General features: G+C 45.9%; 1 protein-coding gene across 1 annotated transcript in view; it reads right to left on the reverse strand.

The window, feature by feature from the left end:
- RCE1 (Ras converting CAAX endopeptidase 1) overlaps positions 1–18,511 on the reverse strand; it is a 23,780-nt gene extending 5,269 nt beyond the window's left edge. Inside the window, exons 1-6 of the mRNA XM_044269334.1 lie at positions 18,111–18,511; positions 17,937–18,039; positions 9,767–9,850; positions 9,600–9,678; positions 9,349–9,516; positions 132–203 (exon numbers count right to left, since the gene is read on the reverse strand). Of these exons, the coding sequence (XP_044125269.1) occupies positions 132–203; positions 9,349–9,516; positions 9,600–9,678; positions 9,767–9,850; positions 17,937–18,039; positions 18,111–18,232 (628 nt within the window). The 5' untranslated portion in view covers positions 18,233–18,511. The remainder of the gene's footprint in view (positions 1–131; positions 204–9,348; positions 9,517–9,599; positions 9,679–9,766; positions 9,851–17,936; positions 18,040–18,110) is intronic.
- Between the last annotated feature and the right edge of the window lie 447 nt (positions 18,512–18,958).

Below are 18,958 nucleotides of genomic sequence, written 5' to 3' on the forward strand. Positions count from 1 at the left end.
AGAAAACAATAACATTGCCTTAATGGTGCAAATGAAGCAATAAAGAAGAGACAAACAAAAAAAGGGATTAAGAATTTGAAAAAGGATCAAGAATTCTAAAATCACAGTATTGGGAATGCAACATTACATACCAGCAGACAGAAATATGCTCAGAACAGTTCCCTGCCGAAACCTCAGCTGTTCAATGACATGATGAAAATGAGCTGAAAAAAAATAAAATAAATTACACATGAGAATAAAGCAGAAAAATTACCTCTTCCGAATTAATCCAAAAAAGGTATTTGCAGAAAGTGATGACCAGAGGAAGCTGCAGCGAAACCCACAGTGGGAATTAGCGCTAACTGCAGTCTGTATAGGCCCTTTAACACTGTCAAGTTGTCTGCAAGATTATCAGGGACGAAGATTAATATGAAGGCTTGTTCCAGATAATCTGTTATGGGGGGAATCTGTGGAGGACGCTGTTATGGGGGGAATCTGTGGAGGACAAATATAAATCATTTCAGAACTTTATCCACCTTTAATGTGACCTATAAACAAAAAAAACAAACGGAAATCTTTTAGGTGGAGGGAATAAAACAAAAACAAAAAACTAAAATAATGTGATTGCATAAGTGTGCACACCCTCTTATAACTGGGGATGAAGCTGTGTTCAGAATTAAACAATCACATTCTAAATCCTGTTAAGTAGGAGTCAGCATATACCTGCCATCATTTAAAGTGCCTCTGATTAACCCCAAATAAAGTTCAGCTGCTCTAGTTGGTCTTTCCTGAAATTCTCTTAGTCGCATTCCACAGCAAAAGCCATGGTCCACAGAGAGCTTCCAAAGCATCAGAGGGATCTCATTGTTAAAAGGCATCAGTCAGGAGAAGGGTACAAAATAAATTTCAAGGCATTAGATATACTATGGAACAGTCATCATCAAGTGCAGAAAAAATGGCACAGCAGTGACATTACCAAGAACTGGACGAGAAGAAAACTGGTCTGGGAGGCTACCAAGAGGCCTACAGCAACATTATAGGAGTTGCAGGAATATCTGGCAAGTACTGGCTGTGTGGTACATGTGACAACAATCTCCCGTATTCTTCATATGTTTGGGCTATGGGGTAGAGTGGCAAGACGAAAGCCTTTTCTTACGAAAAAAAACATCCAAGCCAGGCTACATTTTGCAAAAACACATCTGAAGTCTCCCAAAAGCACTGGGAAAAAGGTGTTATGGTCTGATGAAACCAAGGTTGAACTTTTTGGCCATAATTCCAAAAGATATGTTTGGTGCAAAAACAACACTGCACATCACCAAAAGAACACCATACCTACAGTAAAGCATGGTGGTGGCAGCATCAAGCTTTGGGGCTGTTTTTCTTCAGCTGGAACTGGGGCCTTAGTTAAGCTAGAGGGAATTATGAACAGTTCCAAATACTAGTCAATAATAGAACAAAACCTTCAGGCCTCTGCTAGAAAGCTTAACATGAAGAGGAACTTCATCTTTCAGCATGACAACGACCCAAAGCATACATCCAAATCAACAAGGAAATGGCTTCACCAGAAGAAGATTAAAGTTTTGGAATGGCCCAGCCAGAGCCCAGACCTGAATCTGATTGAAAGTCTGTGGGGTGATCTGAAGAGGGCTGTGCACAGGAGATGCCCTCGCAATCTGACAGATTTGGAGTGTTTTTGCAAAGAGTGGGTAAATCTTGCCAAATCAAAATGTGCCATGCTGATAGACTCATACCCAAAAAGACTGAGTGCTGTAATAAAATCAAAAAGGTGCTTCAACAAAGTATTAGTTAAAGGGTGTGCACACTTATGCAACCATATATATTTTTATTTTTTTTCTCCCTCTACCTAAAAGATTTCAGTTTGTTTTTCAATTGAGTTGTACAATTTATAGGTCACAGTAAAGGGGGAAAAAGTTCTGAAATGATTTATGGTATCTCTGTCACATTTTTTTACATCACAGAAACCTGACATTTTAACAGGGGTGTGTAGACTTTTTATATCCACTGTGTGTATAATATAAAAAAAAAAAATTATATAATATATATTTATTATTATTATTATTATTTATTATCCAAATCTTTGATGATCCTCAGGAGCACCATCAAATCATAAGCAAATGGAACGAACATGGCACAACAGCAAACCCACCAAAACTCACAGATCGGGCAAGGAGGGTATTAATCAGAGAGGCAGCACAGAGACCTAAGGTAACCCTGGAGGAGCAGTAAAGTTCCACAGCAGAGACTGGAGTATCTCTACACAGGACGACAATAAGCCGTACGCTCCACAGAGTTGGGCTTTATGGCAGAGTAGCCAGAAGAAAGCCATTACTTTCAGCAAAAAACAAAAAAGCACATTGCGAGTTTGCGAAAAGGCATGTGGGAGACTCCCAAAATGTATGGAGAAAGGTGTTCCGGTTTAATGACCAAAATTGAACGGTGATCAAAGAAAACACATAACCCAAAGAACACCATCCCCACAGTGAAACATGGTTGTGGCAGCATCATGCTGTAGGGATGTTTTTCAGCAGCCAGAACTGGGAAACTGGTCAGAGTTGAGGCAAGATGGATGGTGCTAAATGCAGGGATATTCTTGAGAAAAACCTGTACCACTCTGTGTGTAGTTTGAGGCTAGGACGGAGGTTCACCTTCCAGCAGGACAATGACCCCAAACACACTGCTAAAGCAACACTTGAGTGGTTTAAAGGGGAAACATGTAAATGTGTTGGAACAGCCTAGTCAAAGCCCAGATCCAAATCCAATAGAAAATCTGTGTTCACAAGTGCAAACCATCCAACTTGAAGGAGCTGGAGCAGTTCTGCAAGGAGTAATGGGCAAAAATCCCAGTGGTAAGATGTGGCAAGCTCATAAAGACTTATCCAAAGAGACTTGGAGCTGGGATTGCCGCAAAAGGTGGCTCTACAAAGTATTGACTTTAGGGAGGTGAATAGTTATGCAAATTTACTTTTTCTCTTATTTTGTAGTTTGCTTCACCATAAAAAAAAAAAAAAAAAAAAAAAAAAAAATTCTTCAAAGTTGTGGGCATGTTCTGCTAATTAAATGATACAAATCAAACAATCCATGTTAATTCCAGGTTGTGAGGCACCAAAATATGAAAAAAGTCAAGAAGGATGAATACCTTTGCAAGGCACTGTAAATCATTGCTTATACAGGTGAAACATGAAAAATTAGAATATTGTGCTAAAGTTCATTTCAGTAATGAAACTTAAAAGGAGTAGCATGAATATTGTGAAAAGGTTCAATATTCTAGGCTCAAAGTGTCAAACTCTAGTCAATTAATCTAGTCTAGTCCATACCTCCTGAGCAAAGGGCACCTGAGATTGTGACTTTGGGGTTTCATAAGCTGTAAGCCATAATCATCCAAATTATAACAAAGGCTTGAAATATCTTGCTTTGCATGTAATAAGTCTTTCTCATACTGAAATAGCCGGAATTAGATCTACCGGTAATTCAGTTTACACAAAAATCACCACGACGGCCCACAAGGAGATTGACCCCCGACCTCTGTAGGGGCAGGAACAGAGAGAGGGTTTAAATCCTCCCCCTCCCACCACCAGTGTGTCCAAAATACAGAGACATAAAAAAGTGGTGGATAAACAATAACTCAAGAGGATATAAATTCATAACCTCTAAAACAAAGCAAAAAATTAGGGTAGGGAATATATGTGAAGTCGTGGTGATTTTGTGGAAACTGAATTACCGGCAAGTCTAATTCCGGCTTTCCAACTCATCACCACGACGGCCCACAAGGAGATATACAAAATTATAAATTTAGGGGGGGGCGACAGCCTGAAGGACCTTACGTCCAAAAGACAAGTCTGAGCTACTGGAAAGGTCTAGTCTATAGTGTCTCAAAGGTAGGTATGCTAGACCACGTAGCAGCTTTTCAGATGTCCTCTAGAGAAGCTCTGGCCCTTTCAGCCTGGAAAGAAGACATGGCTCTAGTCGAATGGGCTCTTAGATTGGAGGGGCAGGGAAGGCCCTGGATCTCATAGCAAAGGGAGATGGGTGTCCCTAATCCATCGAGCTAGAGAGGATCTGCACTTGTCCCCCGACCAGCACTTCATCCACAAGGCCCGGCGGGCAGCATTGGATAGGCTGGCATCCTTGGCAGCGAATCTTACAGATTCCGCCGATGCATCCGCCATAAATGTGGTGGCAGACTTTAGCAGGGGAAGGGAATTAGGATTTCCTCCCTAGGGGTCTTGTCTCGGATATGAGCCTCCAATTCATTTAACCACAATCCCATGGCCCTTGCCACCGAGGTAGCGGCAATATTGGACTTTAGGTTATACATTGCGGACTCCCAGGATTTTTTAAATAAATTGTCCGCCTTCCGGTCCATGTGGTTGCGTAACCGGGAGGCGTCCTCGAAGGGTAAAGCTGTTTTTTTATTTACTTTTGCGACCTGAACATCGATCTTTGGTGTCTCATCAAATATTTTGCACTCGTTAGGATCAAATAGAAGGCAATTTCTAAAAAAGACTTAAGCACCCCCAAACTGGGTTTTTCGTGATCAGACCACTCGTCGAGACCCATCTCACGCATATTCTCATTTATCAGAAAAAACTTTTGAACTCAAAGTCCTCCAAACAATTAATCCTGTACGGAATGAGACTTCTGGGCTTCCTCCACCCCCATAGTGGCTCTGACAGCCTTTAGTAAGTCTGGCATACATTCAGAGGAAAAACTAAATATTCTGTCGGATTCAGAGAATTCTACCTCAGAGGAAGCCCCCTAGTCATCCCAGGGTCTAGAGGACGAAGCATCTTCAGCTATATCGTCTGAATCTGTGGAAGAGGGGGATGCTATTCTCTGTCTTTTAGTTGGAGGTGGATCCCTAGCTGAGATAGAGAGAATTTGGATTCCTCGTGAATCATGGACCTAAATTCCTCAATTAAAGAAAGTTGTTCTTCACGTATAACACTTGAAATGTAGTCCTTACATAGCCTTTTATGGTAATCGTCTGGAAGCCGTTTATAGCACGATATGCACTTAGCGGGCTTCCTAACTTTCTTCTGCGCCTCCTTAGGGACCTAGAAGGGGAGAGCGACCCCAATCAGTCTGAAATATATAAATACATATATAATAGTATATTTTGCCCCCAAGCCTGAGTATAGGAGGAGAGGAGTTCCCTGACCACAAGTGCAAAAAACCAGCGGTGAAACAAGCACATTTCCCCAAAGGGGAAATTACGGCAGGTGTCGCAGAGTGGTCTCCTGGAGAGTGGGGTTCCGCTGGCATGGCGGCACAAACAACGGATTGTTGTCTCAGCACTTCCATGTGCCGATGTTGCATGAGATGCGTGACATACAAGTCACTTCCTCCGTCTCCCGGAAGGGACGCTGCCGCATAGCGCTAAAGCGCCCGACGAGCAGCCCAGCTAAAGCCATAGGAGGCCCGGTGGGAGATCGCCTCCTGGGGAGAGAGACCTCTCTCTGCCCCCGTCCTCTGGTGGGGGGGGGGGGGAATTTAAACCCCTCTCTCTGTTCCTGCCCCTACAGAGGTCAGGGGTCAATCTCCTTATGGGCAGTCGTGGTGATGAGTTGGAAAAATGAACTTTGCACAATATTCAAATTTTTCGCGTTTCCCACGTAAGCTAATCCGCTCTCTGCTGCCCAGAAACATTGGTTCTGTATGAGGAGGAGCGATGGCAAGTGATCGCTCCTCCCCAAACTGTGGAGGAGATTGCTACATATAAATGCAGAGGTCTCCACTGACGAGCATGCGACTGTCAGGAAAGAGCGTTACCTTTCTGACAATTGCTTGCTCCACCGGGCTGTGTAAACTGGCCTCATGTTATGTCAGTACTGCTAACTGTATGTGTGTCCATTATCTCTATATGGAATTGTTCCTTTTGTTGACCTGGGAATGTAATCATGTATGCAGTATTATGCACTTAGGTTAGTATTACACCAGGCGATCATACGGGTAATGGTTGGGAGGGAAGCGGTCCTGGAAATTGCCAGAGTAGGCCGCTGGTATTACATCATGCAGCGATTTCCTCCTCAGTATGGGGAGGAGGGATCACTAATGCAATCTCTCATTCCCCATACTGAATAACTGTTTGCCGGCAGCAGATTGTGATTACATGGCATGATCTGCCGCAGGCAAACAAATTTTTAAGCAGGCTTAAAAATCTTTATTGCTCGTTTATCGGGTAATCGGCGGCAGTATTACTACGCTCCTATGAATGCTTGCTAGTGATGATCTGGTCGACAATCTGCTAGTGTAATACAGGCTTTACTGTGTTAAATAGTGGATTACCACACACTAATGGTCAATAATCAGTAGTATAAAATATATTAATTAAATATATATATATATATATATATATATATATATATATATATATATATATATAATTATTTTTTTTTATTTATTTATTTTTTTAATTCGTGTATAATACTGCCGCCGATTAGTATAAATGTGACACAGGACAGTTTTTGCAATTAGAAATGTATTTTGTGATTTCCACATTCAGGAGGTTTATGATCCAATTTACAGAAAAAATAAATAACCACTTTCCATATTAAAAACCTGAACGTATCTGGTCTCCATACAAGCCGCTTTTAAACCACGGAAATTCCAAAGCCGCTGAGGAAGGTCTGCATGGATCGAAACGTTCGGTTTTTAATATGGAAAGTGGTAATTAAGTAATGTTCTGTAAACTGGACCATGAATCTCTGAATGTGAAAAACTAAATAAGGGCTCTTTCACACTTGCGTTGTCCGGATCCGGCGTGTACTCCATTTGCCGGAATTACACGCCGGATCCGCAGTGAACGGAAAGCATTTGAAGACGGATCCGTCTTCAAAATGCGTTCAGTGTTACTATGGCAGCCAGGACGCTATTAAAGTCCTGGTTGCCATAGTAGTAGTGGGGAGCGGGGGAGCAGTATACTTACCATCCGTGCGGCTCCCGGGGCGCTCCAGAATGACGTCACTCTGAAGCGCCCCGGGAGCCTCACGGACGGTAAGTATACTGCTCCCCCGCTCCCCACTACACTTTACCATGGCTGCCAGGACTTTAGCGTCCCAGCAGCCATGGTAACCATTCAATAAAAGCTAAACGTCGGATCCGGCAATGCGCCGAAACGACGTTTAGCTTAAGGCCGGATCAATGCCTTTCAATGGGCATTAATTCCGGATCCGGCCTTGCGGCAAGTGTTCAGGATTTTTGGCCGGAGAAAAAACGCAGCATGCTGCGGTATTTTCTCGGGCCAAAAAACGTTCCGGTCCTGAACTGAAGACGTCCTGATGCATCCTGAACGGATTTCACTCCATTCAGAATGCATTGGGATAATCCTGATCAGGATTCTTCCGGCATAGAGCCCCGACGACGGAACTCTATGCCGGAACAGAACAACGCAAGTGTGAAAGAGCCCTAAATCATTTTTAATTGCAAAAACTATCCTGTGCGTCACATATACTACTAATACAGGCTTTAGTCACTTTATTCTATGTGTACTGGTTGCGCTGTCACCGCTCAGATACCACCACTTGTCAGTACGGATATCTCTTCTGCCTTTTTAATGCATTTTATTTATTGACTCAAAGATTTGTTAATTGTTGCTATATAGGCTATATCTTGTAGATGTTATACATTTGCTTTTTTCCACCAAGACTAAGCACACCTAATATATTTGCTCCACCCTTAACAAAAATCCCCTTCAACAGCTCATCAGCCATCACAAAAATGGATTTTTGCATCTTACACTTCATGGGGAGAGTTCATGATGTAAAAATGAATTGCTTTAATATACAGCGCACAGGGAAAAGGTCACACACACTGCATGTTTGTGGGGCTAGTCAGTACTGTGGCTGGTGCTGCCAAATTCCAGTGAACGTTCCACAACAGACCACGTGTGGTCGCCTGGTAAGTATTTCTCAGAAAAATAATGTGACCGAGTGTCTGTGGCGTCATAACAAAGTCATGTTTTTATCCTTGCATTTTAAGAGTTATAACTTTAATAGCCTTATGAGCGCTTGTTTCTTTACCATTTTGGGATAGATAGATCGATAGATAGATCTATTTTTTTTTATTTTTTATTATGTATTGAAAAGTTTTTGTGAGGAGGATATAAACAAAAAGAAAAAAAAAAGTTATTTTGCTGTTTTTGATGTTTGTATTGCTTGACCAGTTGATGTTTTCGTTGATACCATTTTGGAGGTACATACAGCTTCATGACCACTTTTATTAAGAATAAAATTATGGTAACGCTGCATCTACACTGAACCAAGCAGTTACAATTACATCCATATCAGCCATTCCAGAGTCATAATGGCTGCCACCTCCTGTTCACATTTGGTAAAACAAAGGCAGAACATTTTAACAATTTATGTACATGTTTATATAAGAAGTGCAAAGCCCTTCTCTCAGCTCAGACAGCTATGTGCCTCAGTGTACAGCCCTTCTGTCAGCTCAGGCAGCTATGTGCCTCAGTGTACAGCCCTTCTCTCAGCTCAGACAGCTATGTGCCTCAGTGTACAGCCCTTCTGTCAGCTCAGGCAGCTATGTGCCTCAGTGTACAGCCCTTCTCTCAGCTCAGGCAGCTATGTGCCTCAGTGTACAGCCCTTCTGTCAGCTCAGACAGGCATGTGCCTCAGTGTACAGCCCTTCTCTCAGCTCAGACAGGCATGTGCCTCAGTGTACAGCCCTTATGTCAGCTCAGACAGGCATGTGCCTCAGTGTACAGCCCTTCTCTCAGCTCAGACAGGCATGTGCCTCAGTGTACAGCCCTTCTCTCAGCTCAGACAGCTATGTGCCTAAGTGTACAGCCCTTCTGTCAGCTCAGACAGGTATGTGCCTAAGTGTACAGCCCTTCTGTCAGCTCAGACAGGCATGTGCCTCAGTGTACAGCCCTTCTGTCAGCTCAGACAGGCATGTGCCTCAGTGTACAGCCCTTATGTCAGCTCAGACAGCTATGTGCCTCAGTGTACAGCCCTTATGTCAGCTCGGACAGGTATGTGCCTCAGTGTACAGCCCTTATGTCAGCTCAGGCAGCTATGTGCCTCAGTGTACAGCCCTTATGTCAGCTCGGACAGGTATGTGCCTCAGTGTACAGCCCTTATGTCAGCTCAGGCAGCTATGTGCCTCAGTGTACAGCCCTTACGTCAGCTCAGACAGGTATGTGCCTCAGTGTACAGCCCTTATGTCAGCTCGGATAGGTATGTGTGGCTTCTTTCAGAATAACCCTTTAATGAGGCAGTTAGGCTACCTTTGAATCATTATAAGGTATATCCTAAAAGTAAAAAATAGGCTATGTACTCATCAATGGCAGATAATCCACAAAGACACATGAAACGCTTTAGATATTGCTATACTTACCAATGCCAAAAAACAGCGGACATGTAAAAATAGCTGTCCCCGGACTAGTACACGGTACCAACATAGGCAGCATGCAGGCTCTAAAGACCAATTCCTCTGTAAGAGGGGCGATCACCTGGTTACGAAGCCATCGCATGTCAGTCAAACAGAGCACCCAAAAACGAGGATCTGCAGGTTACAGAAAAACAAGACCTCAGATGAAGGTGCACACACTAAACACTAACTGCATTTAACACATAAAAAACACTTACCGATAGCAACTTTTAAGCCATCAAAAAGACTCCACGGGCAATCCAGAGAGAGTTGGACGAGAGGGCCAAGGAACAAAATCTGCATTTGAGGACAAGAAAGTGTTTTAAACAGAACTTGGGATGTAAGAAGAACAAAGCTACTGAGTATCTTAAACGCCCCGTCTTACCATAGTGAGCAGCAGTGGTAATAGGGTTGCTGTGAAGATCCCATCTAGACGGAAACCCATAAGAGAGAGTATAGCGGCATCTGTCTAGGGATGGAAAGGCAATGCTCACTAACACGGCAGGATACCATACTGCAAGCCACATACGACAGATAAGTAAGACCAAGGGCAACATCTGCATGGAGTTTGTATGTTCTCCCCGTGTTTGTGTGGGTTTCCTCCGGGTACTCCAGTTTCCTCCCACACTCCAAAGACATACTGATAGGGACCTTAGATTGTGAGCCCCATTGGGGACAGTTGGAGGCTAATGTCTGTAAAGCGCTGCGGAATATAGTAGCGCTATATAAAATAAAATAAATAGCAATCCTACCAAGGTAAATTATCTCAATCTCCAATATGAGAGCGTCATTCATTTGGTAAGGTCCTAAAACAGTCAAATCTCTCGTTGTCGCTGCATACATACTGTCATACTGTTCAAGAAAATATCTTTTCACATGTACGCACATTTCTATTGTCATTATATTTCATCTGCCATTAAAAGCAAAGTGGTTTACATGACTAAACTGGAGATTTTTGAGGACTAGTCAGCAACTAAAATTTCTGCACTGAAAACCAGCAAGAAAGCAGCTACATTTGAGCATGGCGCTGACGTGACCTACACACAGATTATCGCAGTATAACACGGTACCGGCAAAGCGTATGGGATCTCACACATCTCACGTACACAAGCGGAAAATCCACAGTATGTCAATTCTTTGTGCAGATTTCACCCTTTTTAATGTAAGGGTCAGAACTGAGGCAAAACCGTAAGTAACATGCGCTTTTTGGTGCAGAAATGCACAAAAACCCTCGCAGAATTTCTGCAAGGCAGCCGGTACTCGTGTGCAGGTAGCCTAAGGCCTCTTGCACACGGTCGTTGTGTGCCCATGGCCGTATTGCAGCCCGCATACTTCGCATCACGGATGTGGACCCATTCGGATGCACGGATCGGAACCCCACTGATTTTTTTAAAAAACGGCCAGAAACAGGAATTATAGTCTTAGACTATTGAACCGTACCCCTTTATCTCCTGGGTCCAGTGGATCATTTGGAAATAATATAGAAACCCCACAGAACCACAACAAAGTGCTTTCGTAGTGTTTCTGTCCGTGCCTCCGCACCGCAAAAAAATAGAACTTGATCTATTATTTTTTTTTTTTGCAGTGGACGGATCACGGACCCGTACAAGTTGAAAGGGTCTCGATCCGTCCCGGCCGCCGCACAGACGTTGCCCATGCATTGGGGACTGCAAATTGCGTTCCCCAATGCACGGAATGGATACACTACGTTCGTGTGCATGAGGCCTAAGTATGGAACCTGAGAGAAGCTAAATAAAGGCTCCATCACACAAACAGGATTTTTTCAATAGTTTTAAGCCCTTAAAGGGACCCCGACAGCTCATTTATGGGACATAAACTGCCCACTGTATCTTCTTCATCTAATTACAATGCTCCAGAAGTGACTTTTGATCCCTCTGTGTAACTTGAAGATCTCAAGAAAATGCACTTTTATTCTTGCTTTCATAGTAATTAGCTTGCTGAAGGCTGAATCAAACCTCCTGGAAGTCAGACTTTCCCCAACCGCTCACTCCCTCCCTTCCCCGGCAGCTCGATTGACATTCCCCAGGCCAGGAAACATCTTCCGTGTTCTCACAAGATCCTGTGGAGGCTCTGTTCACGTGCGGCACACACCCAGTGAAATGACTTGATCATTTTATTTTAAGGGTCAGTGCAGTTACAACAATACCAAACTTATAAAGTTTATGTTGCGTTTACTACTTCCAAAATTTTTTTAAAAAATACTTTGTGTCCCCATATTGTGACACCATATTTTTTTTTTTTCTGGCAATGCAACTGTGCATGTATCATGCAGATAGTGAGGTAGTTTAATTGGCATCATATACATATGACATAAGATCACTTTTTATTCAATTTTTTCAGAGATGAGGAGACCAATAGTGGTATTGGGATTTTTGTTTCCAACATCCATTTTTTGGGATAAATATGGTTGCTTGATATTGCAATACTGTGGACATTGTTGAATGTGGCAATCCAATTTACTTTAATTTTTTATATGATAAATAAGAAAAAGGTATTTTTTGAAAATGGAATAATATTGTCTCTTTAATATTTTTTTAAACAATTTAATTATTATTTTTTTTTACAACTATCGGACCAAAACACAATCACATAAAATATAATATGTAAGTAAAAGAAGGGGGCGGCACAGCTACACCAACAGTCCGCACTGTAGCGATTATCTGGGCCGACGAGGATCTACACACTGCCGGTGGTGCACAGCTGGTCGCAGTAGGTAAGGTACATATGATCACGATGTGAGAGAAGAAATATACAGCGGCACTCAGTGTGTTGTATTAAATCGGTTTGCTACAACACACTGGTGAGTGCTGCTGTATATTTCTTCTCTCACATCGTGAACATAAAATATAAACAATAGTCCACAAAACCAATAGTCCTAGAACATAAAACAGATCAGAATAGTTTTTTTTTTTTTAAACAAACATGAATTATTACTCACCCCCACCAATCCCCCGACACCGTCATGGGAAGCACAGCCGGGTGATCGGCAATACTTTTTTTTTTTTTTTAACCCACTACGATTTTTATTTTTATATCACTGGAAAACTCCTTTAACATTCAGTTGCAGCATTTTTTTTTTTACCTAAAAATGGGATGCGCCTAATTGATTACAAAAATGAGGTGCATCTCGGGCCCTCTGTCAGCCAGAAACCCAAATCTAGGCCAGCGAAGAAGACTAGTTATAACTTATGCCAGCTTCTGGTGGGCATTATAGTAAATCTGGCAGGCCATGGGAGGCTCTGCCCCTTCTCTCTCTACAAAAGTGGCGAGAAGCTCAAAAAGTCACAAATTAAGGTGCCCCATGATGTGAATTTTAAGGCCACAAAAGTTAAAGGGGTTGGGTCAAGAAAATGGCATTTATCATGTAGAGAAAGTTGATACAAGGCACTTACTAATGTATTGTGATTGTCTATATTGCTTCCTTTGCTGGCTTGATTCATTTTTCCCATCACATTATGGGCTGCTTGTTTCCAGAGGTTAGGACCACCCTGTAAACCATCAGTGGTGGTCGTGATTGCACAATATAGAAGAAAGAGCAGGTCTCTCTGGTGGCCAGGACTGTGGGAGCGCACATAGGCACACATGCCCAGCAGCTCCTGGCCGCCTCGTATCAGTGCTTGCAGCAGTGGCCACAACACCTGGAAACGAGCAGTGTATAATGTGTGGTAAGGTGCAGGGTACCGTAATGGAGGGCAGATACGTGTCACCGAGGTTCCTGGCCTCGGTGAGGTAAGAGCCGGATTTTATGTGTTAACAGCAGAAGCTGTTGACACCTTTAATACTTATCCGGGCCAGCTTTTATTGGGAGTAGGTAAAGAGTTGGGGTGGGTGCCTACTCCCCACGTTCCAGGACCAGGTTTTGGAGCTGGGATTTTAATTCCCAGGCAGCAACCTCAGATGGGAGGAGAAGGAAGGAAGTCACTGTGAGCCTGGGTCCTGACACAGGCGTACAGAGCGCCCAGCCTCCTGGGGGAAATCTTTATGTGGCTGTGCGATCGGCCAGGACAGGACTCATTCCAATAAAGGAGCCAGGTGAAGCTCGCTGTAAGGCCGAATGCACACGGCCGTGTTCGAGAGTGGTCCGTGGTATGCCAACCTGGATTCCTGTTCAGAGCAGGAGCGCACGGCATCATTGGTTGCTATGACGCTGTGCGCTTCATAACAACCAATGACGCCGTGCACTCCTGCTCTGAACAGGAATCCAGCCCGGCATACCACGGACCACTCTCGGCCGCGGAACACGGCCGTGTGCATTCGGCCTTATTTTGTGTGTGAATTAACACCAAGAGACTGTTCTGTTTTTTCTGTTTGAGCAACTGAGAAATAAATGCTCTTTTTTCTTCATTACCTGGACTCCGTTTGCCTCTATACTGCACCCGCACCAATGTCTACCAGAGTAATTCCCCACAAATGTGATGGAAACAAACAAGAATAGGATATGTTCTATTTTTTTTTTTTAGGAGGCAGCAGAACGGACGTGCAAATGCAGACAGCATACTTTTGCAGCCCCATTGAGATGAATGGGTCCACAACGTAGCTGCAAAAGAATGCAGATTGGATGCGGACCAAGACTACGGCTGTGTGCGCGAGCTTTGATAAAGGTGTGCAAAAGATCTGACCAAAACCGCACAGGAAAAAAAAAAAACATAAATCCGCACTATTTAGCGCATTTTTGTTGCCAATTTGATGCGGATTTGCTGCAGATCTCACCCCTCCACTGAATAGGGTGAAATAATCACAAGAGAAACGTAACAATTGACATGCTGCAGATTTGAAAATCTACCTGTGTGCTGTCCGCATCCGTTGCCCCGCTAAAAAAAAAATATAACATGTCCTATTCTTGTCCGCGCTTTGCGGACAAGAATAGGCATTTATATTAAAGGCTGTCCGTGCCGTTCCGCAACGGAAAGCGCACGGACGCCATTCATGTTTTGCGGATCCGCGATTTTCGGACCGCCAAACACACCACGGTCGTGTGCATGAGGCCTTAACCCGAGATTTGTCTGATCCTATTCGGTTTTTCCGCACAGAGAACCGCACATAATCCGCACTGTGTGCAGGCACCCTAAGAAGACTCTTCACATCCGGTATTCTAGTCAAAGAAATCTTACACTTTAAATATTACTTATATTATCAAATACCTTTCATTAGTTCTAATGGCTCGTTTTGTCTGGGGAACAATCATTATGAAAAAAATAAAATGGCCGCCATCCTATTAGTACACACAGAACCTGTCCTAATCACACAGGAGGACAAGTTACTTCAGGACACCGAGTTAAAGAGCTGCCTCATCCTCATCTCTGCTCTACTTGTCAGGGATTATAATCCTGAATACAGAGGATAAGAACTTTAGCCGTGCGTCTGGAGGACCAGACCTCATGAAGAGACTGCTGAAGTACAGAGAGCACGGACAAGGCAGACAGCTGTGGAGAGAGAGTTTTATATCGGGATGCAATCCATTTTGACAAAGGGCAGCAGGATTGATCCATTTAAGTCAATGGGTTAGGCTACTTTCACACTAGCGGCAGGACGGATCCGACAGGCTGTTCACCCTGTCGGATCCGTCATGCCACTATATCGCCGTGCAAAGAGCATTTATTTCTCAGTTGCTCAAACAGAAAAAAACAGAACAGTCTCTTGGTGTTAATTCACACACAAAATAAGGCCAAGAGCGGTCCGTGGTATGCCGGGCTGGATTCCTGTTCAGAGCAGTAGCACACGGCGTCATTGGTTGCTATGACGCCATGTGCTTCATGCCGCCGCTGCACTACAGTAACACACTATACGAGTGTATTACTGTAGTGCAGCGGCGGCATGAAGCGCACTGCGTCATAGCAACCAATGATGCCATGCGCTACTGCTCTGAACAGGAATCCAGGCCGGCATACCACGGACCGCTCTCGGCATTCGGCCTTATTGTAAAACACTGACAGCACATGTCATCCGGATGCAGCCCATTTTTCATTGATGGTTTCTAGGACTTGCCGTGTTTTATTTTTTATTCATGCGAAAAAACTGATGAAAAGCAGATGTAATCCTGACAGAAGACACAAACACTGAACGCAATCGCAAACAAAACTTACGGAACTTGCGACTTAAACCATCAGTTTTTTCACTGAACAGACCCTGACACAATCTGCATCGCTCAAGTGAAAGAGGTCTTCAGCTTTGTGACAGCCGTTTTAAAGGGGTTGTCCGGGTTCAGAGCTGAACCCGGACATTCCTCCATTTTCACCCCGGCAGCCCCCCTAACAGGAGCATCGGAGCAGTTCATGCTCTGATGCTCTCCTTTGCCCTGCGCTAAATTGCGGAGGGCAAAGGCATTTTTTGGAGATCCAGTGATGTACCAGGGCTCTCTATGGGGCTGCCAGGAACCCTGGTGACATCACTGGTACTGATGGGCAGGATTTAGCGCCGCCCTAGCCAGTAAAACGGCTAGGTACAGCGCTAAATCCCACCCATCAGAGCCGGTGACATCACCGAACACACTGCCGGGCGGAAGCTTCTGCCCTGCAGTGTGTTATGATAAACAAAAGAGGCTGTACCCTGCGCGATCTAGCGCAGGGCAAGGGAGCGCATCGGAGCATGAGATGCTCCGATGCTAGGCACAGGGGGGCTGCCTGACCGAAAATAAGAGTATGTCCCGGGTTCAGCTCTGAACCCAGACACCCCCTTTAAAAAGTGCCAGTCTAGGCGGTTATTCAAACGGCTAGTTTTCTGGCAGCTCGTGAATAACAGCTGTCAAAAAAAATAAAGAACTGGACATGTCGCAATGTGTTCGTTTTCACAGACAAGTGACCATTTTTAACGGCCGTTTCTCAAAAAAATCATTTTCTCCCCAGTGCCATGTGACTGTAGCCTCGGGTATCTTTCATATGAGCAATACAGAAGGCCTGTTCAGTGAAACGCAAGTTCAATCAGTTTTGTCTGCAGGGTCTCAGTTTTTTCCCCATCAGAATTGCATCCACTTTAAATCAGTTTCTCACGCACATCAAGAAAAACTGAATAATAACACTCAGCATCTCCTAGTAAGGCCTCATGCACACGACCGTTGTGTGTTTTGCGGATGGCGTCCGTGTGCATTCCGCAATTTGCGGAACGATGCGGACAGCCATTGATATAACTGCCTACAGGATAGAGCAACTGATGCCCATTGAAGTGAACGGGTCCGCATTCAACCTGCAAAAACTGTGGCTCGGATGCGGACCAAAACAGCGGTCGTGTGCATGAGGCCTAACCTTCAGATTGGATCTAGATGCCATGTGCGCTGTCAGGTTTTTTTCACTGACCCATTGACTTGAAAGGACCAGGGCTGCGTGAAGAACAGATGAATGTAGAACATACTGTGATCCTTCCTGAATGGACAGATGGCCAGCGAAAAACACTCAAGTGCACGTTAACCATAGAAATGATGGGGTCAGAGTTCAGTCAGGATGCTGTCCGCTGCAAAAACGCTAGTGTGAAATGAGCCTTAAAGGGACACTGACAGGCCCAATAAACCTATTTAGTTATTCCTATGCAGTCATAGGTCTATTAAAGTGTATTCCAATCACATAAGAGCACCCCCTGTCCGCATGGTAAACCATGTAAAAACAACTTTATAATCATCTGTCAATCACCTTCCTTTATGCCCAGGGGGGAAGGAGATAGTCCCTCGCTCCGCCTGGCGCCCGGGGGGAAGGCGATAGTCCCTCGCTCCGCCTGGCGCCCGGGGGGAAGGCGATAGTCCCTCGCTCCGCCTGGCGCCCGGGGGGAAGGCGATAGTCCCTCGCTCCGCCTGGCGCCCGGGGGGAAGGCGATAGTCCCTCGCTCCGCCTGGCGCCCGGGGGGAAGGCGATAGTCCCTCGCTCCGCCTGGCGCCCGGGGGGAAGGCGATAGTCCCTCGCTCCGCCTGGCGCCCGGGGGGAAGGCGATAGTCCCTCGCTCCGCCTGGCGCCCGGGGGGAAGGCGATAGTCCCTCGCTCCGCCTGGTGCCCGGGGGGAAGGCGATAGTCCCTCGCTCCGCCTGGCGCCCGGGGGGAAGGCGATAGTCCCTCGCTCCGCCTGGCGCCCGGGGGGGAAGGCGATAGTCCCTCGCTCCGCCTGGCGCCCAGGGGGGAAGGCGATAGTCCCTCGCTCCGCCTGGCGCCCAGGGGGGAAGGCGATAGTCCCTCGCTCCGCCTGGCGCCCGGGGGGAAGGCGATAGTCCCTCGCTCCGCCTGGCGCCCGGGGGGAAGGCGATAGTCCCTCGCTCCGCCTGGCGCCCGGGGGGAAGGCGATAGTCCCTCGCTCCGCCTGGCGCTCGGGGGGAAGGGGATAGTCCCTCCCTCCGCCTGGCGCCCGGGGGGAAGGCGATAGTCCCTCGCTCCGCCTGGCGCCCAGGGGGGTTGGGGGTCCTACGCTCCACATTATTCACCCAGCCTATGCTGTGTGTCATTCAGGATGACTTTACCCTCACACATTGTCCTGCGGACTGACCGCTTTTCGTGGCTGCATCCCAGGAACACCCTGCAGGTTACATAGCAGAGTTGGTGAGGCTCCGCTCTGCTACATACCTTGATGCCAGTCAACTCCTTCCATAGCCAGAGAAATAACGGTGACAAGGAGGACACGATGAGGACGCTGGTGAACCTCCTCTTGATGACTGCAGGGTGGTCCCTGAGGAGAGAACACAGCAGTGAGTCACACAGCAGGTGGCACAGGGATGCAGCCCTGCCCTCCCCCTCTACCTGGACAGCTCACTCTTCCACACATACAGGCTGCCCACATAGGAGCAGGCCAGGGTCAGGCAGCAGAGGACAGACAGCGCACACAGCCCCGGGGCTGACTGCACTACAGGAGCCGCAGACATGGCAGATGATAGATAGTACCGGGTTACAGGACCTTTGATGATGACGTCATGGCCATGTGACCGGTCACGTGTTGGGGGAGGAGTCAGGCTCTGTGGTTCCCGGAAGTGTCAGCACCTGAGAGAAGGAAGAGAGGCTTATAGATTAGAGGAGGGAGGTGTATATATGTGTGTGACGTGCTGTGTATGTGTGTGATGAGCTGTGCATGTGTGTGATGTACTGTGCTCAGCAGAGCTGTGTGTGTGATGTACTGTGCTCAGCAGAGCTGTGTATGTGTGTGATGTACTGTGAATGTGCGTGACGCGCTGTGCTCAGCAGAGCTATGTATGTGTGTGATGTACTGTGCTCAGCAGTGCTGTGTATGTGTGTGACGCGCTGTGCTCAGCAGTGCTGTGTATGTGCGTGACGCGCTGTGCTCAGCAGAGCTGTGTATGTGCGTGACGCGCTGTGCTCAGCAGAGCTGTGTATGTGCGTGACGCGCTGTGCTCAGCAGAGCTGTGTATGTGCGTGACGCGCTGTGCTCAGCAGAGCTGTGTATGTGCGTGACGCGCTGTGCTCAGCAGAGCTGTGTATGCGCGTGACGCGCTGTGCTCAGCAGAGCTGTGTGTGCGCGTGACGCGCTGTGCTCAGCAGAGCTGTGTGTGCGCGTGACGCGCTGTGCTCAGCAGAGCTGTGTGTGCGCGTGACGTACTGTGCTCAGCAGAGCTGTGTATGTGTGTGATGTACTG

The sequence above is a fragment of the Bufo gargarizans genome, chromosome 10 (assembly GCF_014858855.1).
Source record: "Bufo gargarizans isolate SCDJY-AF-19 chromosome 10, ASM1485885v1, whole genome shotgun sequence".
Lineage (NCBI taxonomy): Eukaryota > Metazoa > Chordata > Amphibia > Anura > Bufonidae > Bufo > Bufo gargarizans.